The 26,221-nt window shown below is 44.0% G+C and overlaps 1 protein-coding gene across 6 annotated transcripts in view; it reads right to left on the bottom strand.

Moving 5' to 3' along the window:
• MYO7B (myosin VIIB) overlaps positions 1-26,221 on the bottom strand; it is a 54,599-nt gene that overhangs the window by 19,262 nt on the left and 9,116 nt on the right. For 3 of the 6 annotated variants that reach the window (XM_038145474.1, XM_038145473.1, XM_038145477.1), the window contains exons 7-35: positions 25,544-25,686; positions 25,337-25,450; positions 23,531-23,684; positions 22,531-22,607; positions 22,122-22,241; positions 21,783-21,925; positions 20,733-20,943; positions 19,106-19,241; positions 18,689-18,849; positions 18,014-18,052; positions 16,303-16,440; positions 15,131-15,283; positions 14,478-14,576; positions 13,846-13,940; positions 12,658-12,742; positions 11,256-11,474; positions 10,550-10,651; positions 9,807-9,983; positions 8,882-9,091; positions 7,801-7,968; positions 7,456-7,536; positions 6,822-6,949; positions 5,216-5,342; positions 3,734-3,853; positions 2,661-2,834; positions 2,027-2,254; positions 1,417-1,584; positions 725-842; positions 505-631 (exon numbers count right to left, since the gene is read on the bottom strand). In XM_038145474.1, coding sequence (XP_038001402.1) covers positions 505-631; positions 725-842; positions 1,417-1,584; positions 2,027-2,254; positions 2,661-2,834; positions 3,734-3,853; positions 5,216-5,342; positions 6,822-6,949; positions 7,456-7,536; positions 7,801-7,968; positions 8,882-9,091; positions 9,807-9,983; positions 10,550-10,651; positions 11,256-11,474; positions 12,658-12,742; positions 13,846-13,940; positions 14,478-14,576; positions 15,131-15,283; positions 16,303-16,440; positions 18,014-18,052; positions 18,689-18,849; positions 19,106-19,241; positions 20,733-20,943; positions 21,783-21,925; positions 22,122-22,241; positions 22,531-22,607; positions 23,531-23,684; positions 25,337-25,450; positions 25,544-25,686 — 4,015 coding nt within the window. The remainder of the gene's footprint in view (positions 1-504; positions 632-724; positions 843-1,416; positions 1,585-2,026; positions 2,255-2,660; positions 2,835-3,733; positions 3,854-5,215; positions 5,343-6,821; positions 6,950-7,455; positions 7,537-7,800; positions 7,969-8,881; positions 9,092-9,806; positions 9,984-10,549; positions 10,652-11,255; positions 11,475-12,657; positions 12,743-13,845; positions 13,941-14,477; positions 14,577-15,130; positions 15,284-16,302; positions 16,441-18,013; positions 18,053-18,688; positions 18,850-19,105; positions 19,242-20,732; positions 20,944-21,782; positions 21,926-22,121; positions 22,242-22,530; positions 22,608-23,530; positions 23,685-25,336; positions 25,451-25,543; positions 25,687-26,221) is intronic. The other 3 variants (XM_038145476.1, XM_038145478.1, XM_038145475.1) reach the window with 2 other exon arrangements.

The raw sequence follows: 26,221 nt of genomic DNA, 5'->3' as shown, positions 1-26,221 counted from the left end.
ACAAAAGAACACCCTTCTTTTGGAGTAATTCAACAGCTAATTAAATCTCTGGCAGTCCTCACAGGACTTTTTTGTATATGTAAGACCTTTTTCTCTGAGTGACCTGATGCAAGGATGTGTGCCATGAGCAAGCAGTAGTTAACAGCTTTTCTCAGTGATCCTGTTCTGATCCATGATACTTGAGAAATATGTGAACTCCCAGCATGCACTACAGACAATGGCTTAACTGTGTCAGTTATGTGGGCCATTCTTGTCTCAATGCCTGCCTGTGCTTCCTTACACCTTTCTGACTGAACAGGATCACTTTACACCAGCTGGAAGGATCGAGTCCTTTCAGTATTTTCTTTACAGGCTGCTCAGTTTTCCCTTTCTGTTTCCCGGACCTAGGCTAAACCACCTTTCCAGGCACAGATCAAATCACCTAAGGAGGTGGCAGAGAAGGTACACCCTTTCTGAGTTTGGAAGAGATGCCATCTTCAGATTTTGTTTTTCTGGGGCCCTCACCTGTTGGTGTGGATGCCAGTTATCTCTGGGAAGGTCAGCTCAAGGAGCCGCTTTTCTGACTCATCCAAGAAGCAGATGCCTTTCCAATTTATAGCAATGATGAAGTGGTTCTTAGGCAAGCTGGGTCCTGAAAATACAGAAAAAAATCCTCACCAATGCTATACAAGTCTTCTCCTATTGATCTTATATCTGTCCTCTGCTCCCAGGCTCCAGGTATTACCTGAAAACTTAGTGACTTCAAAGAATCTGGAAAAAAGCAAAGGCCACTGAAAGCGAGCAAAATCTACAAGTTGCTCCTTCACAGTCTGAGAGGAGAGATGGTCCTGTGTATATGGGGCCTGCAGGAAAAAAACACACCCAAGGATTTCTCAGTAAAATCTGGTTTGGATGATGCAAACAATAAAGAACAAGCCTGACCCCTTAGATCCCAACAATCCTCTGCTGTTACTGGTGTCAAGGGAACTTGGAGAAAGTAAATCAGGAATGGTATCCAGGGACCCACATGCAGCTAACAGTGCCCATCTGGATTCCAAATATCCCTCAAATCCCCACTGACTTATTCAAAGTCTAACACACCTTGGATGCCATGGAAATAATTAACGTAATCCATTTCCAGATCAAAACCAGTACTTCATGCCATGCCCATCCTGACTTGGTTGTCAGATGGAAAATAGAGCCTTAAAAGCTACTCTATTCAGAGATTTAAATGTACTTTTTCATTCTTCCCCCTTGCTCTTCATATGGAGGTGTGAGCGGAAAGGTTTTCTGCTCCCCCTATTGAGCTATTCGGGATCTACAAACTGAGCTGGTTTTTCTTCTTCCCCTACAGACTATTAATAAATAAAAATGGTGAAAGAAGCAGAAGCTGGTGCTCAAGAGTGGTTACCCAGCAGTGCCTGACAAACCTCTTACCTTAGCATGTGCATAGGTTACAAGGCTCACCCACTTTTCCAGGGGCTTGGACTTCAGCTGTTTTACTGGAATACAGTCATGGAGCACCTTCTGCACAAGTTCATTGTGGATGGTATCTCCAAATTGGATATAACAATATTTTGCACCTATCTCCACCAAATCTTCCTCCTGAAACAATTAATCCATTAAAAGAGGCCTAGAAGGATGTCACAAAGGCTAAATAGCCTCTTTCAACTTTTGAACCATTTAGGAATGGGGTTTTCTCAGTTTTTGTCTGGATAACTTTTAACAGTCACCCAGCATGAGGAGGGGTAATCTTCACACAGTCATAACATCAGAGAGATAATTAGCAAAGATATTTTAAAGTACAACCCAATTTGTCCCTTTGGACATGCTTCCAAGCTCCCATGTCAACTGGAAGTTGCAGGGGAGGAAAAGGTATTAAGAACTGTCAGTGTGACAGCTGGCACAGTCACCTGGACAAGGATTGTTCATTAAGAAGGGAAGGGTTGTTCACATCCACTACAAACTCAGTTCGTATTCCTGCTTTTTAATGTGGGAAGCACCAATACAGTTTTGTCTCTTGAGGAGCATGAATCGGGAGACCCACCTTCTCACAGCGGTACTCTCCAAAGCGAACGCCGCGGATGAGTTGGTGGTAAATGAGATCAGTGCTGACAGGATCCTCCCGGGAGTTGTGCCAGGGGGTGAAGATCTCCTTGCGGAAGTAGAGGCGCCAGGGCGCGTGGCGCTCGTGCGTGCCCCGCTCCTTCACCAGCTGCTCGCACTGGGAGATGGCGTCCAGCACGTGCTCCCGGCCCCCGCCCAGCGACCAGACCTGCCACACAGGGACACTGCATTTACTGCATGCCTGCTCTGCGTCTGCCCAAACGACCATGAACACAAAGCTCCTGGTCTTCTGACTGCAAGAAGAACTCCAAAAAGGTAAGCAGATGAGTATGCAAGTTGTAAGTGGTAAGTAGGTGTATTTTTACTAGTCAGCTGTGTGGCAAAGGAAGCTATACAGGGCTGCAGCAAGAATTGCTGAGTGATGAGCCAACAGAAAGGCAGAACAGGATTATAAGGCCTTGGGATCCAGCTGAGATTCAGAGCTGATTTGGTATTCAGTGCAGGACTGGGTTGAGGGTGTTCCAGAATTCAGGAATCCTCAGTGTGGCTGGGTGGGCAGCAGCAACTCCACAGAGAAGAGAAGGGAGCTTTCATTCTATTTTTCTACACTTTACCTTATCAAACACAGCAATGTAGAGTGAAAACCCAAAGACATCCTTCAGTTTGGTTTTATCTGCTATGAACTGACAGATCTCTTTGGCAGTGGAAGCAGAGTCTGCAGGGACAGTGATGCTTTGGCCATTCATCAGGGTGACATTAAACATAATGGGTTTCTTCTGCTTTGTTGCCTGTAAGTCAGAGTTAAATGAGAGAAAAAAATTATGGACAAACCTTACTTTCTTCTGAAGAATGAAGTAAGCTTTTAGATCTAAGAGCTACACACCCTGTACAACCTGGTCAACAATCTTTAAGTGAATTACCAACACCCACACAGTTTCTTCAAAGCATGGTGAGTCATAAATATAAATTACATCCCTGGAGCAGCACTGGACTCAAGTTTTCTCCTCCTCATAGCTCAGTAGAGCTGATAATCATGTAACAGTGCCAACTGATAGACTTTTCATGAGCCACATTTGTCCTTATGACTTTTGGGAACAGCCTTACATGTATCAGTAGAGAGATGGCCTGCAGCAAGTGCATTGCCCAGGAAGATGTGTGTTAAGCAATAGGGTCCCTGAGATTTAGGGAGGAATTGAACTGAGGTCTTTACTTGAAAGGAGGGGGTGGGGGGGAAGGGTGGGTGTGATTTTTAATTTCTAGGGTGACATTTAAAGAAGTGGAGGACAATATAGCACCATCATACTCCCTTCTTCCTTTCATTTTAAAAGCATAAGCTTTGCTCAGTTCTCTCCAAAAGTGATAGTGAGAGCTTTCCTCAGGAGGTTGTTTCTGGCCTGTGGTTCCTGAGTGGATGGAGATACCTCCCTGCAAATCATCTGGTGCTGCTTACATACTTTTCTGCATTTAGGGTAACTGAATAGCCAGAAGCAGCGTATCCAAGAAACTGCCCAGACCAAGGTGGCTGGTCTTCAATCCCCTTGTGCAATTGATTTCCATTATTTGATTTAGGAATGCCTGCTATTGCAGGTTAGTGAATGTAGTATAACCACAAAGTAAGTAGTATACTGACAAAAACCAGTACAAAATGTCCCAGATCAATATAATTAAGCCACAAGAGAGATGCTACCTGAAGTTCCAGCCAGCTGGGAGGCTCAGTCCGGGCCCCGTTGCTGTAGGTGCGTCTCAGACGCTCAGCGCAGTATGGAGCGTAGCCCGTGGGCCCGTGGTGGATGAAATTCAACAGGTACTACATGCACAGAACAGGAAGTTAGGAAACATTAATCCTCAGAAAACATTAAAAACCTTCTGCAGCTGATACACATGATTAAAGTGATCCATTAGCTTTCAGTTCACCAGAAAATATTAAAGATTAGGGTTGGAAGTAATGTGTTTGAAAAGGAGGCTTGAGACACTTAGTTTTCACTCATTCTTCAGAACTTTCAGTCCAAAGGGAGAGAAGATTTGTGTCAGTCTATGCACCATGTTTACCTACGTGAGTAGTGGAGACTTTGTTCTTGTGGTTAGGTTAGAGCATGAGTTAGTGTTTTCAGCCCAAAGGCCCCAAGTCTTATGACATGCTGTACGAATGGAAGAGCTGGGAGGAGGGCTAGTGGCAGATTAGGTCTAATGATGATTAATACTTTTAGTTCTACCAAGTTCTCTGGCAATATCAACTGAAGTCCATGATTAAGATGGAACATTTGAAGAGATGAATGAGATAAACTGAGCTTTTGGAGTCTGTATGGCTCTTGGATGACACGACTTGTATTTACATATCTGTATTTAGTGGAAGCATGGGTCATTCATCTGATTATTTTAATGATTAAAAATATTCTTAGAGGTAGGGTATGGTCATGTCTATCACGAATTCTGCATGGTTCCAAGTCTTTGGATGAAGACTGGTGTCAAAATATGCCTATGGCTTGTGACTGGTTTGTTCCAAGTAGTGTCCATTTAGCAGCATTTATGATTAGATTGGTTAGTTGAACTGGGGTATTAGTATAGCGAGGCTGAAGTTTCACGTGCACATCCATGGATCCTGTTTGCCTCTCAGATCTAGGAGGAAGCCTGATGTCAAGTTGGAGCCACAGGTTTTTTATCCTGTGGTGAAGTGGATTTATCATCCATTTAAACTTGGAAATTAATAAATAATTTAAAAGTCCAAGTATCTATTGGACTTTTTAGAGCTTAGATATAGGGTAAGGACTGATAAAACTTGGGTGTGTGATTTTATACTGGCCTCCTTAATATATTTAACCATAAGGGTTGTAACTGGAGACATCTTTTGATTGTCTTTGGCTGGAAAGGCAGAATTGGAGAAGTTAAAATTTGCAAGATCTCTTGCAGATTATAGATCTAAAATGACAGCTGTGACAAACAGAATCCAGACTGTATGATGTGTAATGAAAAAAATTAAATGAATGCAGCAATAATTTATTTAAATTCCTGGATAAGCATGTGAGATGAGAAAGATTCTGCTGAAACCACAGCACCAGCTGCTCTGGAAGCCAAACATTATATGTGGCTGTCAGCATCAAAACATCAAAATACACAAGACACCAGCTCAGCTGAGGCATGTGAGCTGCTGTAGGAAGGGTTAGCAGTGTACCTTCACAAGCGTGTCTGAAGGAGGAAAGCAGCCAAGGCAAAGGGACAGAAGGATCCAGCCACGAGCATAGCTGCTCCTGTTGCTGTTTTCTGTGAGTTGTTTGCAAATCTGGCAATAAATCTCATCTCTGTAACGAAACATGTGAGAGCAACAGATAATTCACTGTCTAAACTGTCTTTGGCTACGGTTTCAACTGCAAGCTTGGCAGGATTGCAGCATAATGAGGTAGATCTGAGCTAGGTTCAACCACAACAGCTATGATAGCACCTGTAATGCACCTCAGGAAATAGCTTTGTTATGGAAAAGGCTCCAGGCATACTTAGGGGCTTTTGCCACCCCTTCTTACTCAAGCACAATTCCCATGCTGAATTAACTTCTGTGAGAAGCAGGGAGCTGTGCAGGAAAAACAACTGCTGGGTCATCCAGCTGTGAAATGACATTGCTGTCCAGGAATCTAGATGTGTAACTTGCTCTGAGCTCTATACAGCATGTGGGTTGTAGCTCATGGCTCTTGTCTGTCTGCCTGTAGGTGGATTTGGGGATAATGATGGGGGACCCTCTGCTTAGTTTTATATCTATATATTTGTATATTTATATATTTATTTATATTTATATGCAAGCTTGGAGTGAATCTTGTACAGAAATAGAGAAAGGAGCACTTCAGAGTAAACTTCTGAAAATGCAAGTTATCTGCAGCAAGGACCTAAGGGAAACAGATGCAAAAATCTGCATACTAATAAAACTGTTATTAAAAAAATCATCTTAATTTTTTCTCAACTCTTGGAACACACATTTATTAAATCTGATGTGAGAAGACATAAATTGGATGAGTTTTCTGTTCCCTCATAGGACATTTGATGAAACACAAACCGAGGGTATAGGTACTTAGCCTATGGCTATTAGCTATATGGATTGAATGCAATTTTTGCCAGCAGAGAATCTGCTTTAGGGAGTGTCTTGACTGAAACAAAGTGACTGTGGAGAGAGGAATGTAGCCCATGACTGAGGTCAAGGCACAGACTGTGTCTGGGCCTTGTTACAGAAAAGTTAGGATAGTTGTAACTTGTTACTGGGCTTTGTTACAGAAAAGTGCTTAGGATAAAAAAAGGAGAGGATTCATGAGGTCAGGTCAGAATCAACAAGCTTCTGCTGTATCCTCGCACCATGCTTGGCCTAAGCTCCAGCCTCACATTGCTTGTGGCCAGGATTTCTCCTTAGTGTCTGATACACTCAGCAATCCAGACCTTTGACCATCTCCAATGTGGGGACATTGCTTGAGTGCTCAAAAAGAGGCTATTGGGAAACCTTTCATCCACCTAGTATACATTAACTCTGTATTTCTTACTCCTCTGAGTGACTCTTCTCCCTCATTCTAGGGCAGTGTTCCACCTTCAGGTGTTATTGGGTCACAGCCCTGGGCTCTGCCCCTCTCCATACCTGTGGGGTATTCAGAAAGCCATACATGGAGGCAGCTGGCCTAAACTGCAACATGAAAATACCAGAAAATGCCATAAGGAAGTCATTCTCCAGGACTGTGGAAAAAAGATGCTGGATTTCCTTGATGCAATGGGCACCTGGCCCTAGGAAGGGGGTACAAATTTCCTACCTGATGGCAGGACGCAGAATTGCATTGCCAATAATGAAGTGTACTTTTTCTAGGTTGGACATAGGTCTCTGAGAGATGGAGATGTCCTCTTGGAAAGCCTCTTCTCCACTTCGTAGCTGCTCTGTCACCTGAAAGAAACAGAGTAGAATCCCAGAGTGCTCTAGAAATCTCCCCTCTTAGCAGGCAACTCTCCCATAAATGAGAGACATTCCTTCTCTGTCTTACTGGCTAAAACTTTTCCTGCTCAGTGCAAGAGAACCAGGCCATATTACCTCCTTCTCTCTAAAGGTAACTCATTACATGTGCTGTTACAGCACTATCTCTGACTAGAGAACTTTCTTGTACTGTCCTGTACAGCCCTAAGCACATGGTTCTCAGTCTGCTCAGGCCTCTGGGCAAGCTGTTCTGTAATGCCAACAATTCTCAGTAATAAATTTCTCCTGTTCTCTGCCAGAGAACAGATGACATCAGTGCACATGGGGATCACACTGCACCGGATATCCCACGAAGGGCTGCCCTGGCTTGCCAGGGAAACAAGTTCTCAGCTGGGAGGTTGCTCACGTAACATCTATCAGAAGGTAAAGACAGGGTTTCAGGCAAGGAGAAAGGGAAGCAATTTATTTCCACCTCTTACCTTCCCTGTCAGCTTGGATGACCGTTTCAGTTTCAGGGATGAAATCCCCTTAGAAATCTTGTTATCCCTTCTGCCTTCTCTCTGCAATACACATTACCATTATAGGAAATCAGTTTAATGCACAGCAAGAATGATTTATTAAGGACAGAAAGATGCTCAAGTGAAGATGTTTTTACTTTTTCCTCTCCTGCCAGAAAGAGCTGAGTGTCCTGCCAGGACTTTTGCACTTGTGGCATTTCAAGTACAGTAGCATGAAAGAGTTCCTTTGCTTTTCTCACTCTTGGTAGAACAGCACAGAAACCAAGGAAAGCAAATGAAAACACAAACATAGCATGCTTGTCTCACCATATTTGGGCTGTCATTCCTCAACTGGACCTGGTTTTTCCTGCCAAGTGTGTCATATATCTGTGTCATCACGGAGCTGCTCTTGGTGGTGGCACTCTTGGCAAACATGGCTGGCTCTGGCAGGTCCCCCATGAACCTCAGGATGATCACCCACACAGCTAGAGAAGCCTGTAATAGCAGAAAGCACAGTCAGACAGTGCCAACAGGACCAATGGCTCCATGCCATTTCTGCCTGTTTAGATTAAGAGCATTTTCTTCCTTTACCCAGTCCAAATTGTTAAAATTCCTATTTCCTCTGGCTACCTACATGAAGAGTTTAGTTTCATACCAAACAAGACAGCAACACACAACACTTTCCTGCTAAAGGAAGAAGGTGCAGCTCTGGTGGGAAGGTCAGATTTCCTCTGTGATTGCTGAGCCCTCACCATTCCCTTTACTGACACCTTGGAGCTATGTTGTGGCTGGAGGGAGGCAGAGAAGCTTGGCTGAACTGCACTCTGCATTTGCTGACCTGGACAGATAAGCAGTGGAGTGGAGTCTGCCAGGACCCTTCATGCCCAGAACTAGAAAGCCAAGTAATAGCAAAGTTCTTGATGCATGGGGTCCTCCATTCTGCCAGGCTGCTTAGAATAAAGGAAAACACCCTCCTCAATCCCCCTCTGCTTCAATGGGATATTGGAGGCCTGGCCCTCCTCCTTCTGTCCTGTCTCACAAACCAGCAACCCTAACAGGAGCAGAGACATAGATAAGCTCTCATGCTTGTTCTCTTCAGTCCATTTTGACCCCAAAAGGGTGCCTGGAGAAGTCAAAACACACCCCTGAGTTCCCTCTCTGGGCAAGAACAAAGGTGACCAGAGATCCTGCATTGGGCAGGTGTTTGTGTGAAGTGTCTGCCAGCAAATTGCCAAAAAATGCTGATGGAAACTGCTGCTTTCAATACCATGGCTCAGGAGTATCTCCTTGGCTCTGGAGTCTCTGGTTCCCAGGGCTGTGCCAGAGCTAGGACCCAAGGATGATGGGACCTGCAAAGCCAGGACTGTGGAGAGAGCAGGTTCAACATGAACAACAAGGAGCAAGATACCAGGACGTTGTCCTTGTCATCATGGTAGAGTAGTGGGTGCCGCAGCTGCCTCCGGATGTGTGTATGTGTGGAAGACCCCTGGAAATAAGTAGCTGCAAACTTGGGGAAGGTGTACTCTTCCAAACCATGTGCTTCCTCTTCTAGTTCCACACTCATGGGAACCATGTCCAGGTCCACTTCCTCCAGCTTGCTATGCTTTGTTTCCAAGTCCTGTGCAGAACATGAGGGAAAAGCATATTTTCTTTTACTGAACTCTGAAATGCTTATGTTTAGTTTTGCTTTTTTTTCCCCTTGGCCAGAGGTCTTACAGAATTTGCCTTTCCAGCTTATCCCAAAGCCATTTACTGTTGCTACCAACAAACCATTTGGACTCAGAGCTTGTCCTTCTGAGATGCATCCATTCCATATGGTCTTCCTGTCCTGGTCCTCAGCAAGAATATTGCTGATGGAAAATCCAGGTGTTACTGTTCACAACCTGTACTTATCCATACCATTCTATTCTGCCCACCCCTTCCTACAAAATTCCAACCTCCACAGCTCTCAGGACAAGTATATCACAGATTTTGCCTTCAAGAATATGGTATAATTTGGGTCATGAACTTTCAGCTTGGTCAGGCAGAAAATCACTGAGAGCACTGTCAGCAGAGCATGAGGTTGATGCCAAAATGCAGAGGGTGGTACTGTTTGGCTGGGCCAAAGAAACAAATGCAAAGTTTGAAGCTTCATAGTCCCTAAACTGCATGTGACCAAAAACTTCTGGGAACTCACCTCTGCAAGAGATGCTTAGTGACTGGATGACTAATTTGGGGGATTCTTTCACTGTACAGAAGTTCTCTAAACAGAACTGACCACTGATGGAATTCCAACAATCAGTGGGCTTACACAAGGGATAAGCATGACCCATTACCAGTCTGCAGCTCTGTACCTCAAAACCCAGAGGAGCCTGTCCTTCTTGGCCTCCAATCATAGAAGGTAAAAATCCAAAAATTTTGTCCACCATTTCTTGGTCACTGATAACATCATGATTTGTTGGTTTATTGACAAGCACGTTCCTCCTTTGTCTTGCTTCTGCCTCCTCTCTCTCCTGAGTTGGCAGGTGCTCCTTTAAACAGAAACAGGCATGACTTGAACATGAACATTGTGAATGAACATCCTTCTGCTAGAGTGAAGGGGCATGAAGATGAAACACTTCCACAAAGGTGTGTGGCTGCGAGGTCCAGCTCTTCCAGTGCAGTGTTGAAACAGGAAGTCAAATGTTGCTTGTGTCAAGCAGTCACAAAGACCTGGCCCATGAGCAGCAGGGCCCTGCTCTTACAGCTGTCTTTATGGACTGTTGGCCTATTGATAATGATGTGCAATTATACAAGAATTTAATCAACAAGAGATAATACAGGAAAAACACAGAATTTCTAACAGAAAACCCCACAATATTAAAAATTTTTATATATTTTGTATCAGGATTGGGCATATTTGACTAAAGTGCTCCCTTACACTACAATCAGAAATGTGTGTGTGTGTTTGCCTTGTTATATTTTCAAAGCATCATTACAAATAAAGTTAGAACTATGTCTCATCTTTCTTAAAATATAGCAGTGCTCAGAGGTTTGAGCAAGTCCACAGGTGTGAGCTGGTTAGTGCTGGCCACTGTTCCTCCACCACCATACCTACCTTTTGTAATCTCATAGCTTCTTCCCTTCCTTTCAGTGGTCCCAGGACTTGGATGAGATGTTTCTCTTCTTTCAAGTGGATATTCCTGGCTTCCAGCTTGTTCTGTGGACAACAGGACTATTCTGTGACTGTTTATACAACTGCTGAGCCACTCCCTTCTGCCTTTAACAAACTGTCCACACCAGGACTTTGTCCCAACAGAGGCTTAGTTCAAGATTTGATATTTTAGGGAACAGGCTACAGGTAGAAATCTGCAAGCTGGCTTAGTCCTGTTTGTACAGCATTAGCACAGAGAGGAAATCAGGGAGAGGCCTCTCCTGTGCTATGGACTGCCAAGGGTAGCACCTACCAAGACACATGGCATTGGGATTCCCTTCTGAATGGTTCCCTGAGCGCCACCCTGATGTAGAAATTGATGTCCCCTTGCAGGGCTGGCTGATACACACAGATCTTATCTTTTCTCCCTTCTGTCAAAGCCACTGCAGCTGTATCAGTGAAGTTTTGATCCATGATGATGATCACATAAAGCAAATGTAAACAAGATCAGTCTGCTTAACACTCTGCTTTTGTACTTGGCAAGAGTTCAAAATAAAATACCCCAAAATGAATACCCACACCCAATGCTATGTCAAGGCAACACTTGCTGGTGATAATCTATTGGACTTTCATAGAAACAATGTGTTCACAAGGTATCTGTGAGCATTACCTCCCTCTTTATCCTCTGGTAGGTTTGGCGAGCGAGCATGCCCCTGGCGTAGGCCTGTATGACGCGCGCAGCTTTCTGCTGCTGTGCCAGCCTGTGGCGCAGCAGGAACCCGCGGCACAGCGCCTGGAAGCCGACGATCCGCGCGCGGGTGGCCTCGTACCGCTGGGCCAGCTGCCGGCCGCGGTACAGCGCCTGCAGGCGCCCGAAGCCCAGCAGCACCTGCGCGTGGTGCAGAGAGAAAAGTCATTATGGTTCCAAACCATCGAGACAGGTAGGGATGTAAGGTGCGATGAGTAGAAGACAACAAAATTCGGTGACTGGATGAAGACACTGGAAGTGGTTAATGTAACATTACCCATTATGTTTTGTTTTCTACAAGTAATAGGTCTTTAAAACTAGTATATAGTTATTTGGGGGATCTTTTCTAGAGAGTGACAATGGTAGCCTGGGATTACAAGAGAAGGAACAGAGCAGAAATGAAGCCAGGTGAATGGAAACAATCAGACAGGAATTGCATCACTGATGCAGAATATAGAATATTTCTGACTGAAACTGGCAGTTTCTTTTCCTTCCCATCTCAAATGGGATGTATGGGATATAAACAATAATAATCATCATCGTCGTCATCATCATCATCATTATCATCATCATCCCTGCCACACAAATTCATAATTATAATCTGTGAGTGCCCCCAGTTTTCCTCACCCAGAAGATGCACCATGTATAGAAGATCAGCCAATATTTTCACACAGAGTCACACGCAATCATCAAGGTTGGAGGAGACCTTCAAAATTATCTAGTCCAATTGTCAACCCAGCACCATCATAACTACCCCTAAACCATAGCCACAGGTGTCACATTCAGATGCCTCTTCAACACATCCCAAGATGGTGACTCCACCACCACCCTGGGCAACTTATTCCAGAGCCTGACCACTCTTTCAGTGAAATTTTTTTCCTAATATCTAATCTGAATCTGAACCTGCCCTGGCAAAATTTTTAATAATGTGAGATTGATATAATGACTTTTCTGGTAATTTTTTACAAATTCCTAGTTTTCCTGCAGCAGTTGTGGAAGACACTTTGCTCATAGCATGGTGATGATGCACAAAGGCTAGGCTTGTGTTTCGGATTATAAGAAGTGTGGGACCACTTATATGTCAGGTCTCTGGAGCCAGGCCTGCTCTTTCACCAAAAAGCAGAAGTGTCACAGGTTCAGCAAGCCCTGAGAAGTCCCAGAGCCCTCCTTGGACTTTATACCCTCCTTTACACCCTGTCATCTTATCTAGTCTCCCTTCAGTTGAGAACATCTTCATTCCTAATACTCCGCTCAGTCTGGCAGGGCACAATATATAAACACACAGACACACAAATATATATTCATTGATGCACCTTCACCTTACCATTCTGAACTCCTTCCGGCAGCAGTAGCCTCTCCAGGCTGACTGAATGGCTACAGCAGACCTCCTCTGTTTCAGGAACTGCTTCCTAAGCAGACACACATGGGAGGTGACAAACAATAGGTTATCTCTGTTGCTTCTTATGATAGTAGTAAAGAATAAGGTGGTTTTTTCCCCTTTTAGGGGATGTCCACAGTCTGATATCAGCCTTGTTTGCTGCAAAAATACTCATAGCAACTACAGACCAAATTAATTACTGTGGTCAGAGAGCTCTGTAAGAACTGAAAACCCCTCACATCAAGACTGTACAAGTTAACTTTCCAGCTAGTAACCTCTTTCTCTCTGTTTTGCTGCCAGGATGAGGAGCCCATCTGAGCAAGATGAACCTCCCATGGTACAAACTGTCACACTGCAGCTGAAAAAGGCAGCACATAACTCTGGTGGGTTAAAAGTAAAAGCAAGGTGAAGCTTTTGGTTTGAATATTCTGTTAGAGTCTGAAAAAAAAAAAGGAAGTTTTGGGGCATTTGTGTCATATTTTTTAGTTTTTCCTTCACTATGGTCAAGAGTATTTCTAAACCAAACCAAGACTCAGTCCTGTATCATGGTTGTGATTGAGGGGATACAAGATCCATGAGTACCAATCATGATGTAAAGCATTTTATGAGGACAAACATTTGTTTGACAGTGACTAAATTTCACTTCGGAAGATATTTCAAACTAAACCAGACACAATGCAAGAATTAGGTGTCTTTGGCAAAGAGAAGGACTAGTTAGTTTCCATCTGATTCTTATAAATGTCTTGTATTCAAGAAGCAGCCTAAATAAGAGAATTCTTGTAGCTCTGAGAAGGACACAGATTCCATGGGGATTTTCTGCTTTCCAGATGTCTACTGTTAACTAAAAATATCAAGAGCAAGTCCTCCTTTCAAACCTTCCTTTTCATACATGCCACAGCCCTGCATTTTGAAAAACATCATGAAAATAACAAAACTGAGCCAAAACAAATTTTTGTCCAACATCTGTGTAGATATACTGTGCATTATTACATGATGAGCATGTAATTTAGGGCTGGTGGAAGGTATAGCCTGATACATTTCATACACAAAAATGCTGCACAGAGTGTGTCAAGCTGCACCCCAAAGATTAGCTACTACAAAATAAAGCAAATTCCCTTCTGTAAGATCACTGACCTGTCCTTCAATCCTCTCATCACCTTCTGGATAAGAAGAACCTTATCTGTGAGTACATTTTGGAGTTGCAGCTCCAATACAGTGTCGTGATGATCCTGTTAAAAGAAAGTGTGGATATGCCAGCTTAGCAGACACACCTACAACCTCTGGAAATGGGACACATGATCTGAAAGAGACCCAAAATCAGCATGATGTGTGACTAACAGTGTGACTAAAATGCATTTATGGGACTGCAGTAGGAAGAGTGCACACCACCTGACCAGACTTGGTCTAGCTATAGCCATAAACAAGCAAGAATCTGCCTGCAGCAAGACTGTTTTTAGCTGGGGGTATGCTACAGGCAAGGTGGTCCTCTGCAACAGTGCACTGGTATCCTGTTCTTTTTTATGCTCCAACACATTGCAGTGTGCTGTTTCAGCTGCAGCAGTGTAGCACAGAAACAGGATCAACCTCTCTTACACCAAACCCTCTCCATTGAATTATTTGTCTTTCAAGAACAAAGATCCACCCTCAGATTCAAGAGAGAATTTGTGAGACAGCCCAGTCCTCCTCGGTCGCACAAGCAGGCCAAGCTGTACTGTGAAGCATCCAGTTTTTCATGAGAAAAGACAATAAACTGTCCATTTACTTACTTTAAGGAAAATCTTGGTCTTTCCAACCTGCCAGCTTTCATCCTTGCCCAGCACTGCTTCGGAGATGCTGATGCAGCTCTGTCGAGTATCATTCTTCAGCTGATGTGCAAAAGCATCATGCTGTTAGGGCTTGGCTGTGAAACACAGCAAGTACTATGCAAGGATCTACCGCCCTGCATTCCAAAGGGTGAAGAGCAGAAACAGATGAGGTCTTGCAGACCTCTGGGCTGACAGTACAGTCAATGAAAGTGGTTCAGCTCAAATGGTCAGGAGGAGGAGGAATGTGGTTGCATGACTAAACATTCCAGAGTCAAGGTGTGAGGAGGACATCAGAGACCTGAGAATTGTGTGATCACAGTAAAAAACCACCTGAGGGCAATGGGAATGGGAATGGTACCCTGCCTGGGATGTCTGTGAGAAGCAGGCCAAGGACTACTGGACCTCAAAACAACTCTGTTTTGAGCTAAGGTTGAAGGGAGTATTTAACTATTCAGCTATAATTACTGTGATAACAGTTCCTGTGAGGACTTCTCCTGTGCTGACAGCTCTCTCAACTCTGCCAGCAGTAATTCAAGAACTTTCTACTGTGGGAAAGACTAAAGCCTCATAAGGAAAAGTTAGATTAGCCTTAAACCATGTTTTTGCTTACGCACCTTTTGTCGAAGAGACCATGGCAGAAGAAATCTGTATCTCTCAAAGAACTCCTCAAAGCTGTAGCGAACTGGGTACCCAGCTTTCCTGATCTGAATGGTCTCCATCATCCCTGAATATCGCAGCTGTTTGATACACAGCTCCCGATCAAACAACTGAAAGGGAAAGCAGACAAGGAGGAGGCTTAACACTGAAAAAAGGTACACGTGCAGTACCCCTCAGAGCATGTCTATTAACCTCCAGCCTCAGAGGGCCTGCAAAATGGCATACTGTGCTTTTTAAAATTGTATTTTTCTTCCGTGCACTAAATTAATTCATTACAAGCATAAACAAGTCACCCCAAAGGATCTTCAATTTTGTGTATGTCAGTAGTAGAAACAGTCTGTTAACTTCAGTCTGGCTACCATTTTTCGTTCTAAAACAGCAATTTCAGATGAACAGTGAATTGATAATATAATTTTGTATTATATTATATTATTATTATATTATTATTATTATATATTATGTAATTTTGAATAGATGCAGTAGCAACTTAGGCCTTTGGGCATACCATGCAAAGCACAGCAGGCATGCTGCTCTTTTCTTATTATTATTGTTTAATCTTATCTGAGTTTAAAAATTGGCTCACTAAGCCACGTGAAGGGCTTCAAAAATTTTTAAATCACTTGACCTACACCATACAAGGTTTTAGAGTAGAACCAGGTTGAAATCCCCCATGTCCCAGCCACGTGTCCTAATGACAAATGGGCCCTTCCTGGTATGTCAGATTAAGCCAAATCTGCTCTCTCACAAACTCCCATAGCTCTCCTATTCTCTCTCAGGCTATTTCATAGTATGACCATTGTTGATCCTGATGTTTTTTGTTAGTTCCTTTGTTGAGGGGTTACAGACTTTTTACTTTTGTCTTTATTGTTACTGAAAAGCCCTCTATAATTCTACTCAGGAATACACCTGTGTGCTTTTTTGCTATCCATTACTCTATGGTGCTTTTTTGAGATGCTTTTGTAAATTAACCATGCTATATCCTCCTATTATGTTTATTGCAGGAACACCCTGTACTCCAGCTCTTCTTGGATGCAGCCAAGTACAACTATAAAATGTTACACAGACACTGAGAGCCTTTTCTGATTACAAACTTTACCAAAGGTAAGACCTTGTATCGTTAGAACGTTACCAGTGGTTTCTTGTAGTCATTTGGCTTGATGCAGCGGATGAAGTAAGGCTGGCACTGCTCAAGGATTTTCATTAGTTTTTCCAGGGATTGCTTGAACTGTCCTCCCAGTGTCGAGAGCCTCTTGGTGGTATCCAAGCCCTGGGAAGAGAAAGCACATGCTGACTGCAACATTATTCACTCTCAGAGGCCAATTAATAAACCTTTGCATTTTTGTACAGTGTAACAATATCACACAACCACCAGAAAAAAAATTATTTACCTACATGGGAGCTACATTGGCCATCTGCACCTTATTAATTTATGTTTATTCTTAAAAAGAAACTGCTCACTAAGTGCTTTCAGCTACTTGGGCACTAAGTTCTAGCAGTAGGGGTAGCTGTGATGGAAGTAATTCCACCCACAGGAGCCCACATGCACCTGGCTGTTCCAACCAAGGCTGTGTTTAGTGCCAGGCCTGGGTGCCAAGCTGTGATTCCTGGGAGTGTGCCTGAAATCTTGATGAGAAACAGCCACTCCCAAAGCAGGACTAAACTCCTGGCCAGATATTTTGCTGCCATCATAGCTAGGAATCCTAAAGATCCAGAACAGCCCATTCCTTAGGGATTAGGTCTGATTAGGCTGATCACCTTGCCCACTAATACTACAGCAAGCAGTGAAAAGGCAAACTTTTACTGGAGTATAAACTATGAGGTGCTCCAGACTTCCCCAGCCTCTCTGACAGCACAGTTCTACCTGTCTTTTTCATGCAAATCATCACATTAGCCCTAAGTTTCTACATCTGAGTATGGGCACATTAAATTACAGTGACAAGAGTACAGATTCCAAGTAACAAAAGGACTCCACTGGCCTTTTACATACAGGCAATGAGCTGATCCTTGCAGCACAATGGTCTGTTTGTTTGTTAGTTTGTTTGGGGGGCTTGGTCCACTGTGGGGTTGTTGGAGTTTTTTCAAAGTAAATAATTTAAAGTCCAGTGGCTCCCCCTCACTTCCATGATCTTTAGGGTACCTCATCCTGCTGTTCTTACTTCTAAAGTGCCCTTTTGGATACTCAGATTTCCACCCTCTGTTTTAGCTACTGGGCAAGGCTGCCCTCCAGTGATCAATCATTCGTGTCTTTGGAAAGCAGCTCCTGGGAATGCCTCCTTGCAGCTTTGATGCATCATAGGGCTAGCAAGCATCCAAAGTGGGAATAATAACAACATATATGTATTTTAGTGATTTTCACTCTCAGACCTTAGAGGCCTTTCTGCTGTACCATCAGTGGGATGGCCACAGAAGGCCAAAGCCCTCATGATCTCACACATGCAACATTGTTAAAGCTGAATTTGTTATTGAGTTAATGGTGACTTTTCTGTTGTGGTGTGCCGGGAAAGGAACACAAATAGGACAAAAAAGTGTTTTCAGGCACATCATTCATTATTCTTCTTTGTAGCCTGCTTCTTAGGCTTCCCAACCCTGGTCCCCTTTATTTGAACACCAACAGCTAATTTCTGTGCATTTTGACCTGGGGTAGCCCACATTTGGTATTTCCTTTCTTAAGATTCTGCTGTACTTTTTTTTCAATAACATATCCTTATTTATAGGAACAAGGCCTGTTAGAGCTTTAGAGCAATGTAAATACACTTGATATTTAATCGGGAGGTATTCATAGCATTTAAGAGATGCCAAGCCAGTTATCTGCTGACATTCTTTGCCCCCAGGATGTTTACCTGTCCGTAGCCAGGTGTTCTGGACAGCAGAAAGCCACACTGGGACAAAGACAGAGGAAGAAAGGACAGGATCAGAAAACAATGTCAGGAAAATAGATAACAGGTAAGATAGCAAGCTGATTGTTCTGTCTCCTGATGGGAAAACTCCAAGATGTAAGCAAGCAAAAGTACCTTCACATACTGGTGACACTGCATAGCTAAATGTTCAGAAATCAAGGTATGTGGAAGTTGAAGCAAGGACAGAGAACCTGAACTGTGCCCCACACTGTTTTCTAGTCCACTGCACTTCACACCCTTATTTTTACCAGGCACAGACACAACAGGCACAGTGGAGTCTGTAATAGTGACCCATCATGATCTTTGTCATACAGTGACATCCAGTCAGTGACAACATGTGGGGAGGCATCAGGACTCATGGTTCTGAAACAACTGCAGGCGTGGCTACTGAGATGTCCAGGGTGCACACCTGGCTGACAGGGCTGACACTGCACTTGTTTACAGCATTAATGCCAGACCCTGACTTTTCCTGCAGCCCCCTTGGCAGAAACAATTTGAATGAAAGAGATAGGGATTTGTAGAGACAGTGCAAAAGAAAGATGAGATCAAGAACACCCAGAGCTGTATGGAAGGCAGGAGAAATAAGTTGTTTCTGTGAGACAGTGCCAGTAAACCAACCTTGTAGACCTGGTCAGATCCAAGATGCCGAATGGTCCCACGTCCCAGAATAGGTGGGGTTGTTTCCACCTGGAAAATCTCTCTCAGGAATTTGTTTTTGGAGGAATGGACCACTTGCATTACATTAGCACTCAGTGTGTCACGATTTTTCTCCAAGAAATCTATAGGATGGAAACAAAATTAGCCTGTCACCTCTGCAGCCTGCTGGCTCTAGCACCACTGTCTACCTAAAATCCACTTAATTTACAGTAACTTGCAGATTGGTTTAGAGTAATCCTTCTGACCTCCTGATCAACTTCAGATCAACACTAACCTGGAGAGCTGCATATCCAGGTCATGCACCCATCATGCATCCATGCATCCAGGGCAAGTCATGCCCTTCCCTTCACCCTCTGTATCCAGCAGAGATAGACTCACCTTTTGATTCATAAAAGACAACCCCAGCAAAGTGGTTGATGCCAAACTTGGTATCATGGACACTCTTAGGTGGGATGTAGACTTTGCTTTTACCATGGAGGGAATTGATTTTGACAAGCATGGTGGCATCTGTGCCCTAGAAACAAATACAGGTAAAAAAGGATGGTTAAGCAGATTGTCCCCAGCACTGGCCTGTGTTCAGCAAACAAACAGAAGTGATGCTTAGAGATAACAAAATCTCAAAGTCTGCCCTTATGTGTGTAGTAGATCTGGAGAAAGTGCCAAAAGTATCTTTCCTTTTACACAGACCCCTGTCTCAAGGATCATGATAGAACACACCATCAAGCACAGGGCCTGGTGTTCTAGGGCTGTACACAAGCTCCCATAACATTACCAACATCACCAGATGGGCTGAGAACTTACCAGATCTTTGGACCTCACAAGCAAAGCCCCCACCTACTTTCTCACGCCCTGCTACCCAGGAAGCTGTAAGGGATGCTTTCTCCTTCTCCTGGGCAGGCAAGTTCTTCTTGCACTCCCCAGCTGATGCAAGACTCAGAGGTCCCTGGAGGAATCCCTGAGCAGATCCCGGTCAGCATGCCCAGACCGTGAGTTCCAGAGGCTAGGCAGTCAGCTGGGTGCTTCTTTTCATCATGATGCCATCCCCTCATGGGCCGTGTGAGCTCTCTGTACTCACCTGCACCCAGGGCAGTGGGGGCTTTGCTCTCAGAAGTCATGTGCTCTGGGAATCATGGAAGAGGTACTTTCTTGATCTGTGGGACCACCCTCTTCTTAGGGAAGAAAGGGGAAAGTTGTCTGCCTGTACATGATCCTCTCAAGTAGTTACCTGAAGGACTACAAATGAGCTGAGGCAGGGGCTTGTTTTTCTGGACACCCTCCATTGTCATCTGATTCCTGCACCAACATTCCAGTTTAGCCTCACCATGCTCTGCAGACTATGAAAATGCTCTACAGGGATGTCTGAGATCAGATGCTACTTTCACCTCTGCTCCTCTGTTTGAGATGGCTGGCCTTTGCAGGATAACATTTCACAGAATCCCAGAATCATGGCAGACAACAGCCACAGGCTTTCCCTCATGCGCTAAGCAGGTCACCTTGTCATGGATGGAGATCAGACTGGTCAAGCAGGGCCTTTGCTGACTGGGCCTGATCAACTTGTTGCTCTGTACCTGCTCTGTGATGGTGCTCAAAATGTTCTGTTTATGACCTTCCCTGGCACCAAGGTTAGCTGCCAGGCCTGCAGTTCCCCTTCAATTCCTCACAATGGTGACATTGCTCAATTAAGTCTGTCAGCAAGGGAAAGAAAGAGCAAGCTGCAGCCCAGACCAACAGCAGAACAATACTCAAACAATAAACTATTTCAAAGATTTCCCAAGAAGCCCTTGTAAAATGATCCAGACTCCTTCCTTATCTATCTGGAACTGCTGTAAGAGTTTCAACAGCAAGGCACCAGGAAGAGGACATTCCAGCAGAGAGTGACGCAGTTGTGTTGTGAGCTAATTTGAAAGAAACATCTATGGGGAGAAGATGTTGCCTGTCCTAACGTATATGAAAGCAAATTTTGCACTTCTGTGGATGTAAAAAAAAAAAAAAAACAGAAATTTACCTTTGGGAACCTGCTCTCTTCATCAATGAGGGAGATGATATTCATGGGCTTGAGTGCAATGACTTCCAGAGCCTGGTGGTTATCAGTGAAGTCAATGTTGTTCCAGGCAATGTGCTCTGCAAGGTATTCCTCTTGCTCCAGCTTGAAGACATGGTGCACAAAGAACTGCTGAAGATGCTCATTTGCAATGTTAATGCACAGCTGCTCAAAGCTGGGGAAGAACAAGATGAAAGCCCATGGTCATCCTTCGCCAGTGCTGCACTGCTCTCTGCTGTTTGTTTAGCCTCTGCATGAAATGCATTCCAGATACACCACTGCCACATTCCACAGTGCTGGTGACCACCATCACTGCACGTTGCCAACCTTAGCAACAAAGGAGGCATTTTCTGCTGTGGCAAAGACCAGCAGCAATGAGCCAGCTGATGACTGAATGTTGCTGAGGAGGCAAGAAAAGATCTTTATGTGTTTCAAGAAACTTCAGAGATAAAGGGGAACGTTTAACTGTGAAAATCACTTCTGAGCATGTGACATGTTTCTGCTTGCACTGGCACTACCACTTCCTTTATTATTTACTCCTTTATGCTGCACCCGAGTGTCATAACCTCATACTTGCTATGGCACACTGTGTACCTTTGGGGTGCTCGCCACAGTGAGGATCCATGGGGACTGCAGGTCTTGGGAACAGCACAAAATAGCAGGAGAGAACACAAAAGATAGAAGACAGACTGTAGAGATCCTAGATTCTGTTCCAAAAGTCACTGAGGGACATCATCTGGCTGAAGGCCAGACAATTCCTTGGGATCTGGAATAGGCATGTGCAATGGCTGTACTAAAATGAAGGCTGGGGAAGGAGGCAGAGATATGATCAAGACAGAAGAAAAATTCAATCTGCATGATCAAAACTGGGAAAATCCAGTAATGAAATTCTCACCATTTTTTCTGAGAATCAAGATAATGATGAAAGAGCATGTGTCTCTTTGTTTTTTCTTTCTTCCCCTTTACATCAGCTGCTTTTCAGCTTCCTATTGCATTGCATCTGGAGTTTCCTACCTGTTGTTGTTGAAGTTTTCAAACCCAAAAATATCCAGCAGTCCAATGGATTGATGTCTCTCTTTAGGCTTCTGAGAAGCTGGGTTGGAAATGGCTGAGTTGATTTTGTTCACGATCCACAAGAAAATCCTCCCATATATACCCTGAGAAAAAAAAAAAGGAAGAGGAATTAGAGCCCATCATTAGAGACTTTGGATGTAACTTACTGCTTGCTATTGTGCTGTCAAGCTATGCCTGGGACTGGGTCAATGTTTACCACATTGGGCTCCTCAGCCAGGAAGAAAGACAGCTCTGAAAGCATCCCCAGTCTTTAAACAGGGAAGCTGTGAGCACCAGTACCTTCACAAAGGCATCCTTCCCATTGGCAGCTTGAAACACATTCAGAGGCCTGGACACACTTTCTCCTCGGACAATGATGGAGAGGTTTGTGAGGCTGTTCTGGAGTTCACTAGAGTCCACCTGGAGAAACAGTCATGGCAACCTGGTCATTCCAGGTGAACAAAGGAAATCCAGCAAAGTTTGTATCAGGAGGAGGACTATGACAAACTGCTTGTCTAGCAGCATCCACTGGCAACTTGCTGTACCATTTAAAGGTCTCCCAGCTTGAAGAGACATCTGCAACAGCATGACTGGAGTGTCAACAGGACAGAGGCAACTATGCCTGCTGAATGTTCCTTCCTACATAAACTCCAGAGACGTGCTCTGCCAGCGTGCTCATGGAACAAGGGAGAAGATGAGAGTCCATTACCTCAAGCAATTTGGTGGCAATGGAGAAGTGTGGTGAGTCTATCACATCAGAGCAGTCCAGGTTGTCGTACACGGCCGCTGCAAGGAAGAAAGAACCAGCTCAGGGGGAACCATCACTCTTGTTAATGTGGCTGTATTTCTGTGACCCCATAACACTGGGAAGGTACTCAGTTCTTTGAAATGACAGGTTTGGTGATTTTACCAAGCAGGGTCCTGATTTCACCCAGATCCTGGGATCCACAGGGCTCTCTTGTGCCTAAAACATCAGACTAAAAACAGCAGCCAAATTGACAAGATTATTTATTTAAAGTAGTAAATGCTGGGGATCTGGGGAAGTGATACCTGACTCCAGAAAATATGTTTCTGGAAATATTTTTCCTACATATCTGACTTGTGGGAAATTAGACAACAAAGATGAATACAAGAAATCCCTAATTTTGGTAGTCAGCATTAATGCAAAGAATCCACCTGGAATCTCTGTATTGGGCCTGCTGTACCACAAAGCAAGGAGTTCTTTTCTAAAATGTGAAAGCTTCTGGCGAGTGCTGGTGGGTCACACTGCCACACGGTGCCTGTCTATTCCTATGCAGTGAGTGCACTATGCAGGTGAGCGTTCAGCAGACTTAAGCAGGAGGATGACTGCTATAATTTCCGAGGCAAACATCACTCCTGTGTCCTCTGACCTGTGTAGAACAACAATCAGCAAATGTAGCATGGTATTATATTCTGTTGTTTCAGTTTGTGTGATAAGGGCCTATTTACAACCATGGAGACTTGACAGTGTGACAAAATAATAATAATAAGATTCTGTTTTGCAAAACACGTAGCAGTGGAGTCACAAATCAGAATTTCATGGTGCTTATCTGCCTGCCCTTCCAACTCTGTTCACCTGTTACAGGTCAGAGCAGCACAACCTAATCTGTGCAGGTGGAAGCAGGAAGCGCCCAAGGGAAGTACCTTTACCATGAAGTCTGAGTAAGCACAAGCAATGCTGAATTTACCTTGGAACTCTACATTCCCTAGGTGCAGGATGGCAGCCAGCAGCTTGCTGATGTCCCAGTGCTCAGAGTCTGAGAACATGAGGATCTTCATAGCCGAGCGGATGTGGGCATAATCCTTGGCGTCATTCCGGCTGTCGCAGGACGTGCAGTTACCCTGCAAGCACCACACCAACAGGTAAGGAAGATCCTCCTGCTACCCAGACAAGGAAGAAAGCACGTGCAGGGGGACAAGCCTGAGTACACAGGGTGGCTATCCTGTGAGTGCACAAGGATGCAAGGTAAAAACCTATTTAGACATTCTATATCCTCTTCCCGTGATTGTATCTTCCTTCATGTTTTCTCTGAAAAAGAATGCATTAACAGAGGGCTCAGTAATGCGTTCTCCAGGGTTAGGCTGAATACTGAGGAAGCCAAAAGGAAAAGCTGATGGGAAGGCTGCTCTGGAGCATAGAAGGACAGGAAGCTTTGACAAGGTTAACTACATTTACAAGGCCATGCCTGTTTCTTTGGTTTCCTCTCTCTGCCTTGTCAATGGAAAATTAGGAGCCCTAATCCCAAACCAAAGCAAGTCAGGTTGAATAAGTATTAGAAGGCAGATTTCAAAATAAAAATATTAGGTCCTAGTGGAAGGCAAATGGAAGCATGAAAGGCAGCATCAGAAGCACCTTCATCAAAGCCTGCACAGCAGGTCCTAGGATGCTGCTCCTGATAGAAACTATTTTCAGCCGTAACAAAGATGAGGAAATGCCTTTTTTAGCCCTGCCATTTCTGACAATATAGTGTGATGATTACAAAAATGAAATATTCTGAGACATTTCAATTTACAATATGTAAACATGCCAGCTTGTACCAACAGCTAACCTTTACAAAACCATGGATATGTTCTCCTTTACTCCAGTCCTCCTATTTCAGTATCACAGTGCCCTACTGCTGATCTAGGGGCCTTTTCATGGAATGGCCAATGGGTTAATTGCATTAATTGCACTCATCAACTTTGCTGCAAGATCACTGCTATTTTGAAAACATTACATTTGAAAAAGTCTCTACAACTTTAATGGTTTTGCTTTTGAGACCCCAAAAACAGACTTGTTTTCATTTCCTAGAAATTAGATGCCCAGCTCCATCTAATTTCAGTAGAGGCAGGACTTAAACACATTCTTTCCACAGCTGTAGAAGAGCCCAAATCTAACCAGCTAGCATATTTAATATAAGGTATATACACAGGCTAAAGGATAGGATTTTCATCATGGCTTTCATGCCCTAAACCACTCAATTAGCTATTTTCAAAAACCTCACCTATGAAGATTCCACTTCTGCCACAATGGCATCGTAACTCATGGTCATTAGCATCAGTCATGGGAGGTTATGCTGAATGCCAGCTGCCTGCATTATGTATATAAGATTTATTAGATATAAGGACTAGGATTCTTATTAATTTTCCTCTAAGGTACACATATGTGATTACCGTTCTCCCTGGCATGAGAACCCTTGCATTCCTTTGAAATCTGAGTGTCTGTGAAAGTGGGGGATGTTGTCCACATTCTGTTTTAAGATGTCCTTAATGTTTCTTAAGTCTGACTTTGACAGAAAGCTTTAACCTGCTACAAGCTGCTTCCCACTGGTGGACAATACAGTAAGTGTTTGAAACTGATGCTCACAGCAACACTTTTGGTGTTACTGCTTCTGGTACTCTAAAGGAAGGACTGTTCATATTTTGTAACTACCATCTGCAGCTCCTAGTGATTGTAATTGCTTGATGTAAGAAGCAAATGGCAGAGGGATAATGGAGAATAAAGCAAAGATTACCATAGTGAGATAAGTGTACTCTGAAGCAGTGCCCAGATTCAGCATCTTTTTCTGCTCTGTATTCATCCCCATTAGCATGCAGTAGAAGATGTGATAGTTCCTCTCCTCTGGAGCCTAAAAATAAAAGAAATAGGCCAGTGGACAGCCTTGTCAGGATAAGCTTCTAACACAAGAACAGGCAGAATGTACACCTGCCAGTGCCCTCACCTGCCGGCAGACCCGGGACTTCTCCAGGAGAAACTGTTCTATGCGGGCTCCTTCTATCACACCATTTTGGTTGAAGTGAATATCAATGTATTTCCCAAAGCGGCTTGAATTGTCATTTCGAATTGTCTTGGCATTTCCAAAAGCTGATGGGCAAGGGACAGAGATGGTATCTGTATTATTACAGTTCATGAACATCAAGCCTTTTTTTTCCCCCCTTTCTACTTTGCTGCTAGTGTTTTACACATTGTGTTCCAAATGGCAGTGCTGAGAAGCACTGGAGAATGTCTTGTCTCAGTCTGTCTCCTGAAGAGAGGGGCAGGCATACTGTGCACCCAGATAATTTGGTCTTAAAAGACATATTCAGATGATCCAAATGTGGTCTATATCTGGCCAGCCAAGAGATCTGGGCAAGTCTGAAGGCCTCCAGAATGATTTACTGGGAACATGTTGATCCCTGTACAGAGAAAGATGGGTGTCTCGGGGAGCTCCCCTACAGATACATCTATGCTTGTCCAGTCACTTTGTCACTGTCTAGGGCAAGTGCCAAACCAGGGGGCTTTGCCCTGGGCTCTGCAGTCCCAAGGACTCTTGTGCTCCTGGCAGTTCCAGGGTGTATACTACAGAGGCAACTCCTCCTACAGCGTGAGAGCAAAGCTGGAGTGCATGGGAACATGGCAG

The sequence above is a fragment of the Motacilla alba genome, chromosome 9 (assembly GCF_015832195.1).
Source record: "Motacilla alba alba isolate MOTALB_02 chromosome 9, Motacilla_alba_V1.0_pri, whole genome shotgun sequence".
Taxonomy (NCBI): domain Eukaryota; kingdom Metazoa; phylum Chordata; class Aves; order Passeriformes; family Motacillidae; genus Motacilla; species Motacilla alba.
The sequence above is the reverse complement of the archived record's forward strand: the minus strand, read 5'-3'. Positions and strand labels throughout refer to the sequence as shown.